Here is a 15,538-nt window from a genome sequence, read left to right as displayed (position 1 = left end):
ACTGTCTCTTTCAAGCCTGTCAGAACTACAGCCTCCTATGGGGGATCATTTATTACCTCCTGGACCCACTTGAGCCTCCCTCCCCCCTTGGAAAGGGGCTCTGGCTTAGTGGAAGAGCCTCTGCTTTGCATGCAGAAGATCCAGGTTCAATCCCCAGCATCTCCAGTTAAAAAGGACCAGGTGGTAGGTGATGTGAAAGAACTCTGCCTGAGACCCTGGAGAGCCACTGCCAGTTTGAGCAGACAATACTGATTGATATGGACCAATGGTCTGAGTCAGGATAAGGCAGCTTCATCTGTGTTCATGTGAGCCAACCATCCCACCTTGACAGCAACATCCATGAAGGGCAAGGGTCAAGTCTAGATGTGGCAGACTACACACTTCTAAGCAGGTTGTCCACCAACTGAAATTCTTCTATGCAGCTAGGACCAGACTGTGCTCCAATAGCATATTGAGATTTAGCTGAATCAGTTATGGCATCCAAGTCAAAGTGGATGCAAGTGATGTTGTTCACGAAGTGCACTACAAAAGAATCACATTGGGTCGGCATGTTTTCTGTGTAAACCACCTCAGCTGTTTGTCTGTGATAAAAGTGCCCCACAACCTGGTCAATCTCCACTGGATGGTATTGCACAGAAATAGTGGTGGCAGAGCAGAGGTCATTTCGGGGGGGAATGCGGGGGAATGCAGTTCCCCCGGGTGAGGTGCAGGGGGCGGGGCACATGACGAAGCCCCGCCCCCTGCTTCCGGCCACCCTGCTTCCGGCCCTCATTCAGCCAGGAGGAGGCAGGAGAAGAGGGAGGGTAAGTTGCTTCCTCCCCGCCTCTCCCCACCCCTGCCTGGGGCCAGGGAGGGCCTTGGCGGGGCTTCCTCGCACTCCCGCTGGCCTTGCAGGTCCACCACCGGGCCCCTGATGTCAGGGGGTGTGGTATATGCTAATGAGTTATGCTAATGAGTTCCCCTAGCTCTTTTTCTATGAAATGACCCCTGTGGCAGAGAAATGATTGGGGGTAGTGAGCAGAAAAGTGGCCTGTGAGAAGGGTGTTTCTTAACACTTACCCTGTCTCATTAAATTAGCTCCCCCTCCAAGCTCATTTTTCATTTCTGTTGGAGTAATAACCCTTTCTGGGAACAATAACCCTTTCTGCGTGCTGCGTCATCATCTAGTTTCATATAATGGGTACGTTTGTCTCTAAACTGTAAGGCTATCTAATAGCCTTAAGCAAATAGTTACTCTAAACTACCTCACTGTAGGTTGCCATCAAGTTTAAACATGAAAAGGAACAGAGCACCAACTGTTTAAAGGAAATAACTCAGTTTATTAAGGAAGAAATAAACTCTGATAGAACAGAAGAGAGGAAGAGAGGCTTGACTAACTGACTAACTGCTGTGAGAGACAGGAACGAAAGGAGGAAGGCTCAGTTGGAGCTGGAAATCTCCAGTGAGCCAATCAGGAGATAGGAAGGACATAATTTGAAATTGTGGAAAGTCCTTAATCTATCTATGCTAACTAGCAGCCCTTCAGCTGTCCCCTATAGGCTGTTCTTCTGATCTTCTTCAAGTAGGTGCACTGTAGACCTTGTATATTCCAGCACTTGTTGTATGGCATAAGAGATGTTTGGCCTGTCTTGGATAAATAGAAGAAGCCGGAGTCAGACTAGAGGGTCTAATTGTACAGAAATCTACCAACCAGTTGCAGTAGGCCAAATGAACGTGCATAAGTTCTACAGCAAGTTCTGTCTATTCAGTATAACAGAGCCGGGGGGGGGAACTAAATAATGTGTTCGGCACTTCCAATTTCAATATGTGGAAAGTTCCTCTGCAAATATGACTAGCCTCCAGTATGCTGTGGCATTAAAGTACCAAATCCTGTGTGATCCCCTTTCCTTCACAGTTTCTTTTTATTGGGGTAGCATAGGGTCTCAGCACTGGGAAGTCGCAATTATGATTCCCTTAGTAATGTAATAATTGGACACTGCTCCTGTGGCATCCACTTATTTGGGGAGGACTGGTTTTCACTTTAAATTATACTTGGTGTTCACAAACAGGGTAGTTTCTGCTGTCACCTGGAATTTAAACAAATTCCAAATCTTCTCTCATTAGCTATTGTTGGTAATGTGACCCAGGGGCTTGCTTTCAAAGGTCTATGTGGCCCTGAGGAAGGACTGAACTGAATTCTGGGTTAAACTTAAACAAAACAGGATTTATTGAAATAAGAACAAAATAAGATGCTAGTTAACTTAAACTGTTTTGGGAAAGAGAAACTGGTAAAAGAAACTGGCAAAGTATCACACACAGTCTTTTGATCATAAGATCCCTCTCTGACAGGAATCACTCTTTCACTGGATAGCCACACTGGCAAAACTCTTTGTATTAATTCCCTTTTATAACTTTGGAGTCTCACAGACCCTTCTCATAGCTCCTTCACATTTAACTCTTAAAGGTGTATATACTGAACTCTAAACTCTTTACTTTTCCACACACGCTGTCAGCTCACTCACTGACTCACTAACTGAATATCTCCAACTGCTTTTTCTAACTGACTTCCATAACTGACTTCAACACACACACACAGATTCATTCCAAACAACTCCTCCCACACTCTGTCATCCACCAATCACAGCACACTTGTCTCCCTCAATCATTCTACTCTGCTATCACTGCACTCCAACCAAACATTTAAAGGAACACACACACAGTAAAACAAGGAATCATTACAGCTCCTCTATTATGATAAACTGGACTTCCATGAGAGGAAACACGGGTGACCGCACTGTGCACCCTGTGTACTACAAGCCAGTGTGGTGTAATGGATATGAGCGCTGGACTCTAACCTGGAGAACCAGGTTTGATTTTCCACTCCTCCACATGAAGCCTGCTGGGTGACCTTGGGCGAGTCACAGTTCTCTCAGAACTCTCTCAGCCCTACCTACCTCACAAGGTGTCTTTTGTGGGGAGAGGAAGGAAAGTCTATTTTAAGTCACCAAAGATATATACAAGCAGCAGTGGAGGCAAGTCCAAGTCCTCGCTAACAGCTCCTGGAAGTGATGGAAACAAGACTATCTTCTGACTTTACAAAGCCGTCATAAGTGGTAGACCCCCCAAACCCAACCTGCAAGAAGGAGGCATCACCCTGCTGAAAAACAGAAACACACCCAGAAACTTGTTGCCTTTGGGATGTGTAGTTTGGACCTTGCCCTGCACAGGAGGCCTAGTCTGTAAGATCTAAGTCTGTGTTGTCAGACACAACGGCCCAAAAACTGTCACCTGGCCAACAAAAACTTTCACCAGGCTGATCACCAATGTGGTACTACTTTGTGCATAAGAATGAACTCGAAGGCCAAAGATCAAGTTTTGCATGCCTCAGTTTGGCCTAGATATTCGGTTAGCAGTGTAGCATGCCAGATATGCTTAGTTATAGCTATAGTGCTCCATTAGCAAATGCTTGTGGGTATTGGAATCTGTAGAATGCCAGTTGTGGGGAGTGTACTGTCTCAGCAGAGTACATAGAAAAAATATTTAGTAAGTAGTCTGTGTTAATGTAGAAAGAAGTGCTGTACCTTTAAAGGCAAGCATTCTGGTAACTGTAGTTCAATCAGCTCTTGGGTTACATGCTCACAGATAGCTTTCCCCATTGGTTTAGATAAACTCATTTCCTGTAGCTAGCAAAGGGTGTGAATGTTTATTGCTCTCCCCCCCCCTTTGTTGTAATCTCAAAGTCAAGGGAATTGGGAGAATTCATCTCCTTTCACCACCTGAATTACTCAGTGGGTTAAGATTACTAAAGTGTACCCTATCAGCATTCAACAACCAGGTTGTGAGTAAACTGATCCTTTGGATGTTTGGGACTGAATAAAAGATGATTTCTGAATTTGAATGATTGTATGTTGATAACTTGGCCGCAATGAGGTCCAGCTTCCAGCTGCTGCTTCTGGCCAGCATACTAGGCTAGAAAAAAAGTGGGGTATAAAAACCAACCTTCTTTTTCTTCTAAAACAGGAATAGGAAGCAGGAAAGTACCATTCTACAGAATCCATTGATGGTTTGATACACCTTTGGTGGCTCAGAGGTTAAGATGCTGAGCTGCAGACCAGAAGGTCTGTAGTTTGGCAGTTCAAGACCCTAGTGCCGTGTGATGGAGTGAGCTCCCATCTCTGGCCCCAACTCCTGCCAACCTAGCAGTTCGAAACCAAGAAACTGCAAGCAGATAAATAGATACCACTTTGGTGGGAAGGTAACAGCATTCCATGTGCCTCAGCGTTTAGTCATGCCGGCCACATGACCATGGCAATGTCTTCAGACAGGGCTGGCTCTTTGGCTTGGACACGGAGATGAGCACCGCCCCCTAGAGTCAAATTTGACTAGCTTTCAAGCAAGGGAAACCTTTACCTTTTACCTTTACCAGCTTTTTTGGTGATTTACTTAATGATAAAGCTGGCCCTTGTTCGATGCTGTTAGCCATTGTGATGGACTGCACTTTTAAAAGCTTTGAAGTGCTGTACAAACAGAGTAAAGGACTGTGAAGGATTAATTCTTTACAGAAACAGAGAGCCTTGAGTGACAGGCTGCTCTAAGCAATCTGATTGCTTAGCATCAGCTGAGCAGAGAAAGACGTGAGAGCTGAATGCTGAGGAGACTGCCTTGACTGAATTCAGTCTGATTTCAGCCTTAGCTGAGAGCAGTTTAACATAGACAGGAGAACTGGGGGAAAGCTGGCAAGGAATTTGGGGTGTAGGTGAAGACTCCCATTTGGGCCAAGGAAAGGGGATAAATCTTCTAGAGAGAAAAGAATTTCCCTGCCCAGTCAAACAGGGAGTTAGCTCTGAAGAGTAGAGCAATCCTTCGGTCTGCTGTGGTTAGAAACTGACTTTAGAGACATTAAGAGTCAGTTAAAACCTCAAGATGAGTACTGATGTTTCAAGAGAAGGGAGTTTAGGCACTAGAAAGAGTGCACCAGCCTTCTGGAAACAAAACAAAACAAAACAAAAAAATGTTAGCGAATACTCAAAGAAAGTATACTGGAGTGCTTGGGAGAAACATTGAAACAAAAGCCTGTCAACACAAAGATTTTAAGTAACTCTGAATAGCTTAAGAAACTCTCATTAGCCTGAAACATAAGAACTAAAGTCTGTGTGTGTATTCTCCAAGAAAGAAGAAAACAGATAACTAAGGTGGCTCAGTCACAAAAGGGAAAGGAAAGCAGAGGGAAAATCTTGCCGGGGGGGGGGGGGGGGGTGGAGTGGATGGGGCAGTCATAGCCATCAACTTAATTTTATTTTTGAAGAAGAATCTCATCTATATTGAGATAACATACTAATTATTTTGATTATGTGAAAATAATTCCTTATTTGTTAATTTTTAAGTATGATTGTATCAATTATACAAACTTTGAGTCCAGTCCAGTGGCACCTTTAAGATCAACAAAGTTAAATTCTGGGTATAAGCTTTTGTGTGCATGCACAGAATTTTAAACTTTGTTGGTCTTAAGAGTGCCACTTGACACAAACTTAGTTCTATTGCTTCAGAACAGCACAGCTACTTGCCAGAATCTGTGTAAATTGTAATAACCATTGTTCTCACATTCATAGAAATTGTTATACTGTTTATAATATTGTACATTGATGTTAACTGTGCCCAAAGATTAGATGTTGTTGTTGTTATTTAGATTTATTAATTGCCCTCTCCCAGGTTACGCCGGGCTCTGGGTGATGTACAAGGCATGATGCCATAAAATATACGAAAGCATTAAAATTCAGTATATAACTTAATAAAATTACAATAAAGAATAAAAGATCCAAGATGGCAGTTTTCCTATAATATTATTTGTTCCAATTCTGGACTTCTGGCCCCTTTTCTGGGCAGGGGGAAAGAGAACGCAAAGCAAAAAAGGAGGGGGGGAGGAAGGGTGCCAGCCAATGAGGTAAGTGTTGCTGTCCTCAACCAAAAGCCTGGCGGAACATCTCTGCATTACAGGCCCTGCGGAATTGCATAAGGTCCTGCAGGGCCCTGATGTCATTTGGTAAAGAGTTCCACCAGGCTGGGGCCAGAACCGAGAGGCCCTGGCCCAGGACAGCCAGACATCCCGGGGCCAGGGATCACCAGCAAGTTGCTATTTGAAGAGTGCAAGGCTCTCCTGGGGACATACCGGAGGAGACGGTCCAATAGATATGGTGATCCCAGAGTGCTCAAGGCCTTCAGTGCCAGAACCTTGAACCTGACTTGGTACTCCACTGGAAGCCAGTGTAGCGGACACAGCACTGGTTGTATATGTGATGTCTGTGATGTTCCTGTCAGGACTTGCACTGGATCAGCTGGATTTTCTGGGACAGTATCAAGGGTAGGCCACTGTAGAGTGAGTTACAGTAGTCTAATCTGGAGGTGACCTTTGCATGGGTTACCATGGCTAGATCAGGGCGTGATGTGAAAGGAGCCAGTTGCCGGGCTTGGCGAACACGGAGGAATGCCTACCTGGTAACATGCATGACTTGGGCCTCCATTGATAAGGAGGCATCCAGGGTCACACCTAAACTCTGGATGGATGGTGCCGGTGTCAGTGGTGCCCCATCAAGGGCTGGAAGCCTGGACTCCAATCTCGAAGACCCCTCCCCAGCTACAGAACCTCCATCTTCATTGGATTCCGTCTTAGCTGCTCTTTTTTAACCATCCCACCACGGCCTCCAATTCCTTAGCCAGATTTTGTGGGTGGTAGCCAGCTGGCCATCCAATAACAGATATTGCTGGGTGTCATCGGCATATTGATGACACCCAAGCCTAAACCTCCTTGTCAATTGGGCGAGGGAGTGCATATAGATGTTATATAACATCGGGGAGAGGAGTGCTTGCTGAGGAAACCCGCATAATAAGGGTTTCTTAGAGGACACATCCTCACCCAGTGCCACCCTCTGTCCCCAACCATGGAGGAATGAGGAAAGCCATTGACGGGCTACCACACTCTGTTCCACTCTCTGTGTTACTAGCATCATTCATTTTATACTTTTAGTATTATTCATAAGAAGCATCCCAAAGCAAATGCCTGTTAAAATTTAATATGCCTTGTTTCCAGTCTCTATTATGAAACTCCCCCCCCCCCTGCTTAAGCCTCATGGTCAAGAAAAGCATATTAATCTTCTTTAATTATGAACTCAGTCAAATATGCATTGCACTGGTCTTGAAATTGAATGTTTTGTGTGAAGAGCAAATACATTTCTACTGAACCGGCATTCCCACCCCCAATTCAACACTTCTGTTAATGCAGAAAAACCACTTCTATTGAAAAGGAAATAGGAAAAGTATTTCATTAAGGCTGCTGTGTCTTGAGAAAAGTAATTTTGATAATAGTTTGTTAAAACCGACTCTAAGAATGTTAATGTGCTAATTGAAAAACTGATTGTTGGAAAGTAAAGTGGAGTGAAATATACTTTTTTGGTGCAACTCAGCTGGATTGTGCTAATATCACTAATATCTGGAGAAAATGTGTAGTTGGCTTAAGCACTTTGCAGTTCCAAAGGAGAACTTGACAGGTGCTGAATGTGTAAATCTATTATATTAGCCATTAGTACAAAGTGAAATTCACTCATGGATGCTGGGACACAATTCATAAAAAAATGTACGTTTGTCCTTTCAGAAGAAACCCATTCTTGACGTAGATGCATGGGCTTGCTGAAGGCAACAGAATGGGGGGAAGGAATTACAATTGCTTTTCTAGGAGTATATTTACTCCGTTAGGGTATTTCCAGCAGGTTTCCTCAAAATGGAACAAATGGGAAGCCGGTGGTAAAGCAAGAGTGTAGGATGGGGCAGCAAGGGGAGAGGAAGGTAACTGGAGGGGGGGACCCCTAACAGAGGTTGGAGTACACTGTTGGGATTGATGTGACCCAATTGTGTGTGTGTTTGAGGAGAGGAGAAGATTTCCCAGGAACTATCTAGAGATCAGAAATATTGAGCTGAAATTTGGTTATAGACATTTGGGAGGTTCTAGATTAGGAAAACGTACTCATTTTTATTTCAGAATTATACCTGCATTCCAGTGTAACAGTTATTCTACTAAAAAAAGAAAAGAAGTAGGTGACACATTCTGAACCCCTATAAACAACTTGCTCTTCATTACACTCTAAAGAATTCATAAAACTCATTGTTAGGTGTTTTGGTGCCATGGGGAAAATGGCAACATGCTGCGTGCCACTCATGCCCTAGTAAAGCCACCCTTCATGTATTTCCCCCCTTCTTGACTAGCATCCCTTCCCTATATATTTGGTGGTACCTGTGTGATGTTGACAGCCAGTGTGGTGTAGTAGCTACAGTGCTGGAGTAGGACCTGGGAGACCCAGGTCCATATCCCTACGCTGTTATGAAATCTGTTGGGTAACCTTGGGCCAGTTGTACTGTCTTGTACTAACCTACCTCACAGGGAAGGGAGAATCATGTACACTCCTCTGAGCTCCTTGAAGGGGGGCTGAAATAGACATGAATTAGACAGCCTTCTGGTTCTAGAAGATCCTTTTTTGTCTGCTGGTAGGGTTAACCCTGATAACATGAGCCCCTCAGTGTGACATTATGTTCCCACCACTGAAGAATGTATTTATTTTAGATTTTTTTTTTAGCCACTCTTCCAGGAACCTGCCTTAGGCAGCTTACAAAACATAAAATAATAAAATAGAACTTTAAAGGAATTAAACCGCCAGCATTCAAAAAACCGGCTCGGCGCGCAAACATGGACCATAAATAATGACCACTGGCGGTTTAAAACAAGAGTGTTCAGACTAAAACAGTATTCAAAAAAATCAACCCCTTAATTAAAAGCCTGGCTGAACAGAAACATTTTGGCCTGGTACCTAAAAGAAAGTGACATAGGCATTCCAGAGATAAGGTGGTGAAAGTGAATATTACGGTAGTACCATGGATGCATTTTCCAATAAGCCATTGAATGGCAATCCAAATTTGGCAAATCTGCCAATGAGGTGATTATGAAGAAGCCCACCATGTGTCTGACCCATTCAGATAAGGCAACAAAGAATCCTGTCACGTGGCTGTGAGAGCAAGGGTCTTTTGAGAAGGCTCTGGCTGCTAATCTCGACTCAAAGAATGGAGTGAAGAGCAAAATGCAATATTTGCAGAGGATGAACGCAGAATCTTTGCGCAGAGACCATATTCAATTAGAAAACTAGCCTCAGAGCATTAAAGAGATGCCACTTACTCAATCTACACTGTAGGTTTCTCCAAGCAACCATTAATTGCAAGGCAAACTCTGAAAAATTATTTCTTCAGATAATTATGGAGGAAATGAAAATACATTGCCATTTTTTTCCCTGGGATAATGGTAGGGAGGCAGTCGCTGTCTTTCCATCCTTCCGAGCTTTTTCAGGAACAAAAAATATTTCCCAGTTCCTTTAGGTTCCCTGGTTGCCCTGGAGACAACTGCATTGTCTTGGCACTCCAGAGTATTGGCAACAGCTAATAGATGTCTTTGAACCAGCTCCTCTGTATTTACATTTCTGATTGTGTTAGTTCAACTGTATTAAATTCCTTCAAGTATAAATAATATGACATATTGTTATCCAAAGCAGCAGATGTTGCACTAACAAGCATATTTTTCTAATCTGAACAGGGAGAAGCAGAAAGCGAGACAAGTGCCAGAATACAGAACTGTATCCTCAAGTTGAAACAGAACAGTGTCCTTGCTCAATATTTACCACCTGGCCCTATGGAAATTGGTCTGAATGCATTATTTCTTCTAGAAAAACAGAGCTACAGTCAGAAATGAAGTTTCATGGACATGCCAAAGAGTGTGGAGAAGGTGTGCGATTCCGAGCTCTTACCTGCTATGATAAGACTGGCAGACTTGTGGAACCTTCTCACTGCAACCATTCAGGTAAGATGGCATGCCATGTCATGTGTGCAAACAAGTGAGGCGTAGAATCAGCCTTTTGGAGAACAGAAGGAAAGGAGACTGAGCTGGAAAATGCCTGAAAGCAATCCTTGTCAAACTCTCTCTATCCTCAAAAGTCTCCTAACATGTTTCCCCATTTCAGTCAGATCACGGGAAGAACGAAGAATAGAACACATCTTGGGTCAAGGATGTAGGCTGTCATACTCGCAGTGTCCCCAACCTTTCCTCAAATGATCAGCCAGTTTGAGTGGGAGAGTTTTCCTGTCCAGTATTTTCTGGAAATTAGGGGGGAAAAGGTTGAACTGACTTTCCACTGAAATTAGTGATAGCAACCCTTAACAGTGTACTGATTCCCTGACATCAAGTCTTTCCTCTGTGCAGGTGATAAGCTGTCACTGAATCATGTCTAAGTTTCTTAGGTTTTTTCTTCTTCTTTAAATACTTATCAGAAAAAGAGGGAAAGTGCTCTGTGGAATCTGATAACACCACCACCAACAAAATATCTGGGTGTGAGTATCCCTAAACGCCAGTCAGGCAGGAGTTGTGAGTAGTAAGTAATCTGTTGTTCAGTTCTGCCACACCATACTAGACCTCGTTTTACAAGTTTTGCAAAAGAGTATTGTAACAAAGGGACATCTCCATTTTGTGTTATTTTTAATAATAGCTGTGCAGTGCTATCTCTCAGACTTAAACAGGGAAGCAAAACATAATATAAAAAAAGATTCACAGCAGAATTGTTTTGCTATTATGTAAATATGAATTCCTCCTGGCCTTCCTATCTGCTTGACAGGAGTCATACCTGACAACAAATGTACTGATGGTTCATCTTGTCCACCCCCAGCTTCAGTCAATTATCCTATCTTTAAAAAAATTATGAAAAGGAAATTTAAAGATGGTGTGTGTTTGTTTGTGGATGGGTGGGTGGGTGGGTGTGAGGGAGGTAAGTACTGTTTGAAGAGTGTTCAAATACTAAAGGCCTTGTTGTGGTGGGGTGGGGGTAGAGAGGGGGACTCTGAGGCAATTGCCCACTGAACTGAAGAATGTCTGATCCCCCATTCTGGCCTCTCCTAAGGATTCTTTAAACCCCACCCACCCACAATCAGGTAAAAAAGGGAGACACAAGTTTTGAATAAAGGGTTGGTAGTGTGTAAGCTATATGCTTTCTAAAGGTACTTTATTTGGGAACCTGCTAGACCAAGAATGGACCACTGGATACTCACCGTAAAGGGTCCATCTCCTCTGAAGAAAGGAGGACATCCTGATATGGTGATTCCCACTGTCCAATCAAGGGAGACAGGAACTAATTTTCAACTTCCTGTCTCCATCTTGTAGGAGCCACCCCCTTCAGTTTGGTGACTCTGAGAGCAGTTAAACTACAATACTAACTATGAAAAGAGGGAAAATAGGACAGCAAGACAGTGACACAGGCAAAAAAACACAAGTTAAATTAATTAGGCTGAGACAAGAAGAGAACCTGTCTACTGGTTTCTTGATTATGACTTTGGAAGAGACAAAACGTCCTCCTTTCCTCAGAGGAGAAGGACCCTTCACGGTGAGTATCCAATTATCCATTCTCCCTTAAGATGGAGGATATCTTTATATGGGCCTCCCAGAGCATTGCCCTTGATTATTGGGCAGGTCAGACTCATCATAACTGAGAATGTTCTGTAGCACTCTCCTGTCAAAGGCAACATCAGCAGAACTGCCTCTGTCAATTTTGTAATGTCTGACAAAGGAGGATAAGGAGGACCAGGTTGCTGCTTTACAGACTTCCTCTACCATTGCATACCTGATGAATGCAACATTGGTGGCAGCACTCTTGACTGAGTGAGCTATGATGCCTGGCAGAATGGGAATTCTATGAGGTCTGTATTGTTTTGCTGATATGGAGACTGTGTTGTTCTGAGCACCTCAGTGTGATCTCACTGGTACTTGGCCTGCGCCTATCTGGTGTTAGGGGGGATTGTGTTTAAAGGCATCAGGGAGGCTGGGCCAGCAGCAGGGCTAAGGCAATCCTGCTGAGCAAACCTCCCCGATGGCTGTAAGCATCCCACCTCCTCTCCTACACCTGACAGGCAGCTGCCTGTCCAGTGTAGGAGGGGGAGGAGTATTAGAAGCCACTGTGGAGGCAGGGCTGGCAGGATCACTAAGGCATTACTGCTGAAGCGGGCTCCCTTGTGGCTTTAAGCACCCTGCAACTGCTGCTGCACCTGACAAACTACCGCCTATTCGGTGTAGGAGGCGGGGGGGCATCTAGGAAGCCATCAGAGAGGCTGGGCCAGCAGCATTGCTAAAGTGATCCTTCTGGGGCGGGACCAGGCAGCCAATAGCAGCACCAGACTGAGCTGCTGCCTAGGTTAGGTGGGTCCAGCAGCCAGCCTCCAAACCCAGGGAAGAGCCTGCAAAGAGAGAGCACTCCTTCTCTGTATATAAAAGAGAGCAAAACAAAGGGCTCATGGCAGCTGATGATGATGGTGGACAAGATGGAGGACACCATGTGATGCATACCCCTGTCCCGGGAAGCACCATTGAACGCAAGCCTGACAACGTCACTGTTACCTTACCATACTGAAATATTGGTCCCTTTGTTAGTAAACACATTTTTCCTTAGCTCTTCACTTTACTGTTGTTGTTTTTAAGCAAATCCCTTCCCTTTTGTGTGTACTCATGTAAGTTTTCTGCTTTTTTTCTCATTTGGGTTTTTATCATGCACTGCCTCCTTCCATCAGCACTATATCCTCAGTGGGCAAAGATAGCTTGTTAGCTTTACAGTTGTGCTGTTCAGGTTTATTGCAATTAGAATCCAAGTAGAAAAGCCGAGCACAAGGAAATAAAATATAAAGATACTCTGTACTCGAGAAGTTCATTGCAGTATAGCAATCTCATTCTTGCACTGACAGAAACTTCATGGAAGGTATCTTTTTGAGAGTCATTGTACTCTTCTTCAGGTTTTTGCCTTTTCAGACTGTTGTTGTTGTTGTTCAGTCGCACAGTCGAGTCCGACTCTTTGCGACCCCATGGACCAGCTCCCTCCAGGCCTTCCGGTCTTCCGCCATCCTCTGAAGTTTGCTCAACTTCATGTTCGTTGCATCGATGACACTGTCTAACCATCTCATCCTTTGCCGTCCCCGTCTTCTTTGACCTTCAATCTTTCCCAGCATCAGGGTCTTCTCCAGTGAGTGCTCCCTTCTCATTTGGTGGCCAAAGTATTTTAGCTTCAGTTTCATTATCTGGCCTTCCAGGGAACAGTCAGGGTTGATTTCTTTGAGGATTGACTGATTTGTTCTTCTTGCAGTCCAAGGGACTCTCAAGAGTCTTCTCCAGCACCATAGTTCAAAAGAATCTATTCTTCGGCGCTCGGCCTTCCTTATAGTCCAACTCTCGCAGCCATACATGACTACAGGGAATACCATTGCTTTGACCATGCGGACTTTTGTTGGCAGGGTGATATCTCTACTTTTTATCATGCTGTTTAGGTTCGCCATCGCTTTCCTCCCAAGGAGCAGGCGTCTTTTAATTTCATGACTGCTGTCACAGTCTGCGGTGATCTGGGATCCCAGGAACGTGAAGTCTGTCACTACTTCCACGACTTCCCCTTCTATTTGCCAAAGAGTCATGGGGCCGGATGCCATGATCTTAGTTTTTTTGATGTTGAGCTTCAAGCCCACTTTTGCGCTCTCCTCTTTTACCCTGAGCAAGAGGCTCTTGAGGTCCTCTTCACTTTCTGCCATCAGAGTGGTATCGTCTGCATATCTGAGGTTGTTGATCTTTTCCCCTGCAATCTTAATTCCTGCTTGTGATTCATCTAGGCCAGCATTTCGCATGATGTACTCTGCATATATATTAAATAAGCAAGGCGACAATATACATCCTTGTCGTACTCCTTTTCCTATGCGAAACCAATCAGTTGTTCCATATCCGGTTCTAACTGTCGCTTCTTGGCCCTTATACAGGTTTCTCAAGACTGTAAGGGGGGGGGGGAACGTGCACCCACAGTTTATTTATTGAGGAGGACCTCCCTATGTCTTTGTTGCCTGTTAACATTGTTAAGTAAAAAAAATTGAGAAGCTTGTCATGATGTTCTTCCAGCCGCTGTCTCTCTGTGGAAAGTCAAATGAAAAACACATTTTTAAAAATTGTCCCAGCATGGACTGGCCAGGACTTGGTCCAACCCCCGACACCCCACAGCACCCCTGTCAGCTGCCGCCTCCACACGCTGACATCCCCCCTTACCTGAAGGGATCCAGCATGGCCCCACCAGCCCCAACAAGAGGAGACAATGTTGGAGGTGAGGGTGGGAGGCCCCCTGGAGAAAGTGGTGGTAGTTTGTGCAGCTGTGCCAGGCCCCAGGTCCGTAGAGGATGCGGCAGCGCAGGGCTGAGGTCAGGCCAGGGGTCTATCAGGAGGGTGGGGAGGAGAGCAGAGGAAGCCATGGGAAGTTGCAGAGCTATGCTCAGCGAGGGTGGTGGCAGAGATCGCTGTCTGAGCCAGCCAGCCCAGGAGACGCCTGCATTGGCAGGCCCCAGGACTGTGGCCCCACCCAGGAACCCAGCTGAACATCTGAATTTAAGTACAGAGGTGGGGTTCAGTTGGGAGAAGGAGAGGGATGGGTGAAGAGGTGGGCTCAAGGCGTGGGAGTGATATAAAAGAGGGCTAAGTAACAGGGTCAAGGAGGAGACAGCTGGTAGCCAAGGACAGCCCAGAGAGAGAGAGTGAGTCAGCAAGGCACCCGCAGACCAGTGGAGGTGTGCTGATGCAACCCCACCCCCCTATCATATCTGAGTTCGTGGGTTCCCTCCACAGAAGGTGGAAGGTGCTGTGCCCTGGGACAACTTTCACGGGGAGCCGCTGGAGACTTCAGGGTGACAGCTAAAGGTGAGGGTCACCTGGGCAAGGAGGCAGGGACAGGGAGTGACATTTATTTGCCAAAACACTATCCAGTCTTATAAATTTAAAAGTCACTTTATATGATTATTATCTACTTGTAATCTTTGAGTGTATGAAGTGCTTAACTTGTGATAGTATAGTTGCGGTTATACATTTTCAGCTTACCACAATCAGTGTTTTGTCCATGGATTCCTCATTCGGATTAGTTGTGGGAGTCATACTAAATATGTCTGTAATACCATTGAGAATGGAGCTGCGGTGGCTCAAGTGGTTAAGACGCTGAACTGCAGGCTGTGGAAGGTCGGTAGTTCAGCAGTTCGAGACCCGGGACCCGGAGTGAGCTCCTGTCTCTAGTTCCAGCTCCTGCCAACCTAGCAGTTTGAAAGCAAGAAATTGCAAGTAGATAAATAGGTACCACTTTAGTGGGAAGGTAACAGCGTTCCGTGCGCCTCGGTGTTTAGCCATGCCGGCCACATGACCACAGAAACATCTTCGGACAGCGCTGGCTCTTCGGCTTTGAAACGGAGATGAGCACCGCAACCCTAGAGTCGGATTCGACTGGCTTTTGAGCAAGGGAACCTTTACCTTTTTACCATTGAGAACACTGCTTTTAAATGTAGATTTGTAGTTTGGACTTGTGGGTATTGCTTATATGTTATTCCTAAAAAGTTTCTGAAGTGTCACCAGTTATTACAAGATAACAAAATAGCATAGGGGCTCTTATGGTTACTCTTAAAGTGTGGAAACAGCTGTTATAATTAATAG

The 15,538-nt window shown here is 44.8% G+C and overlaps 1 protein-coding gene across 1 annotated transcript in view; it reads left to right on the top strand.

The window, feature by feature from the left end:
- Positions 1-15,538, top strand: part of LOC107119948 (thrombospondin type-1 domain-containing protein 7B-like) — a 419,856-nt gene that overhangs the window by 208,444 nt on the left and 195,874 nt on the right. The window contains 1 exon segment of the mRNA XM_015422578.1: positions 9,605-9,868. Coding sequence (XP_015278064.1) covers positions 9,605-9,868 — 264 coding nt within the window.

This window comes from Gekko japonicus, unplaced genomic scaffold (assembly GCF_001447785.1).
Source record: "Gekko japonicus isolate JY-2015 unplaced genomic scaffold, Gekko_japonicus_V1.1 scaffold1544, whole genome shotgun sequence".
Classification (NCBI taxonomy): domain Eukaryota; kingdom Metazoa; phylum Chordata; class Lepidosauria; order Squamata; family Gekkonidae; genus Gekko; species Gekko japonicus.
The sequence above is the reverse complement of the archived record's forward strand: the minus strand, read 5'-3'. Positions and strand labels throughout refer to the sequence as shown.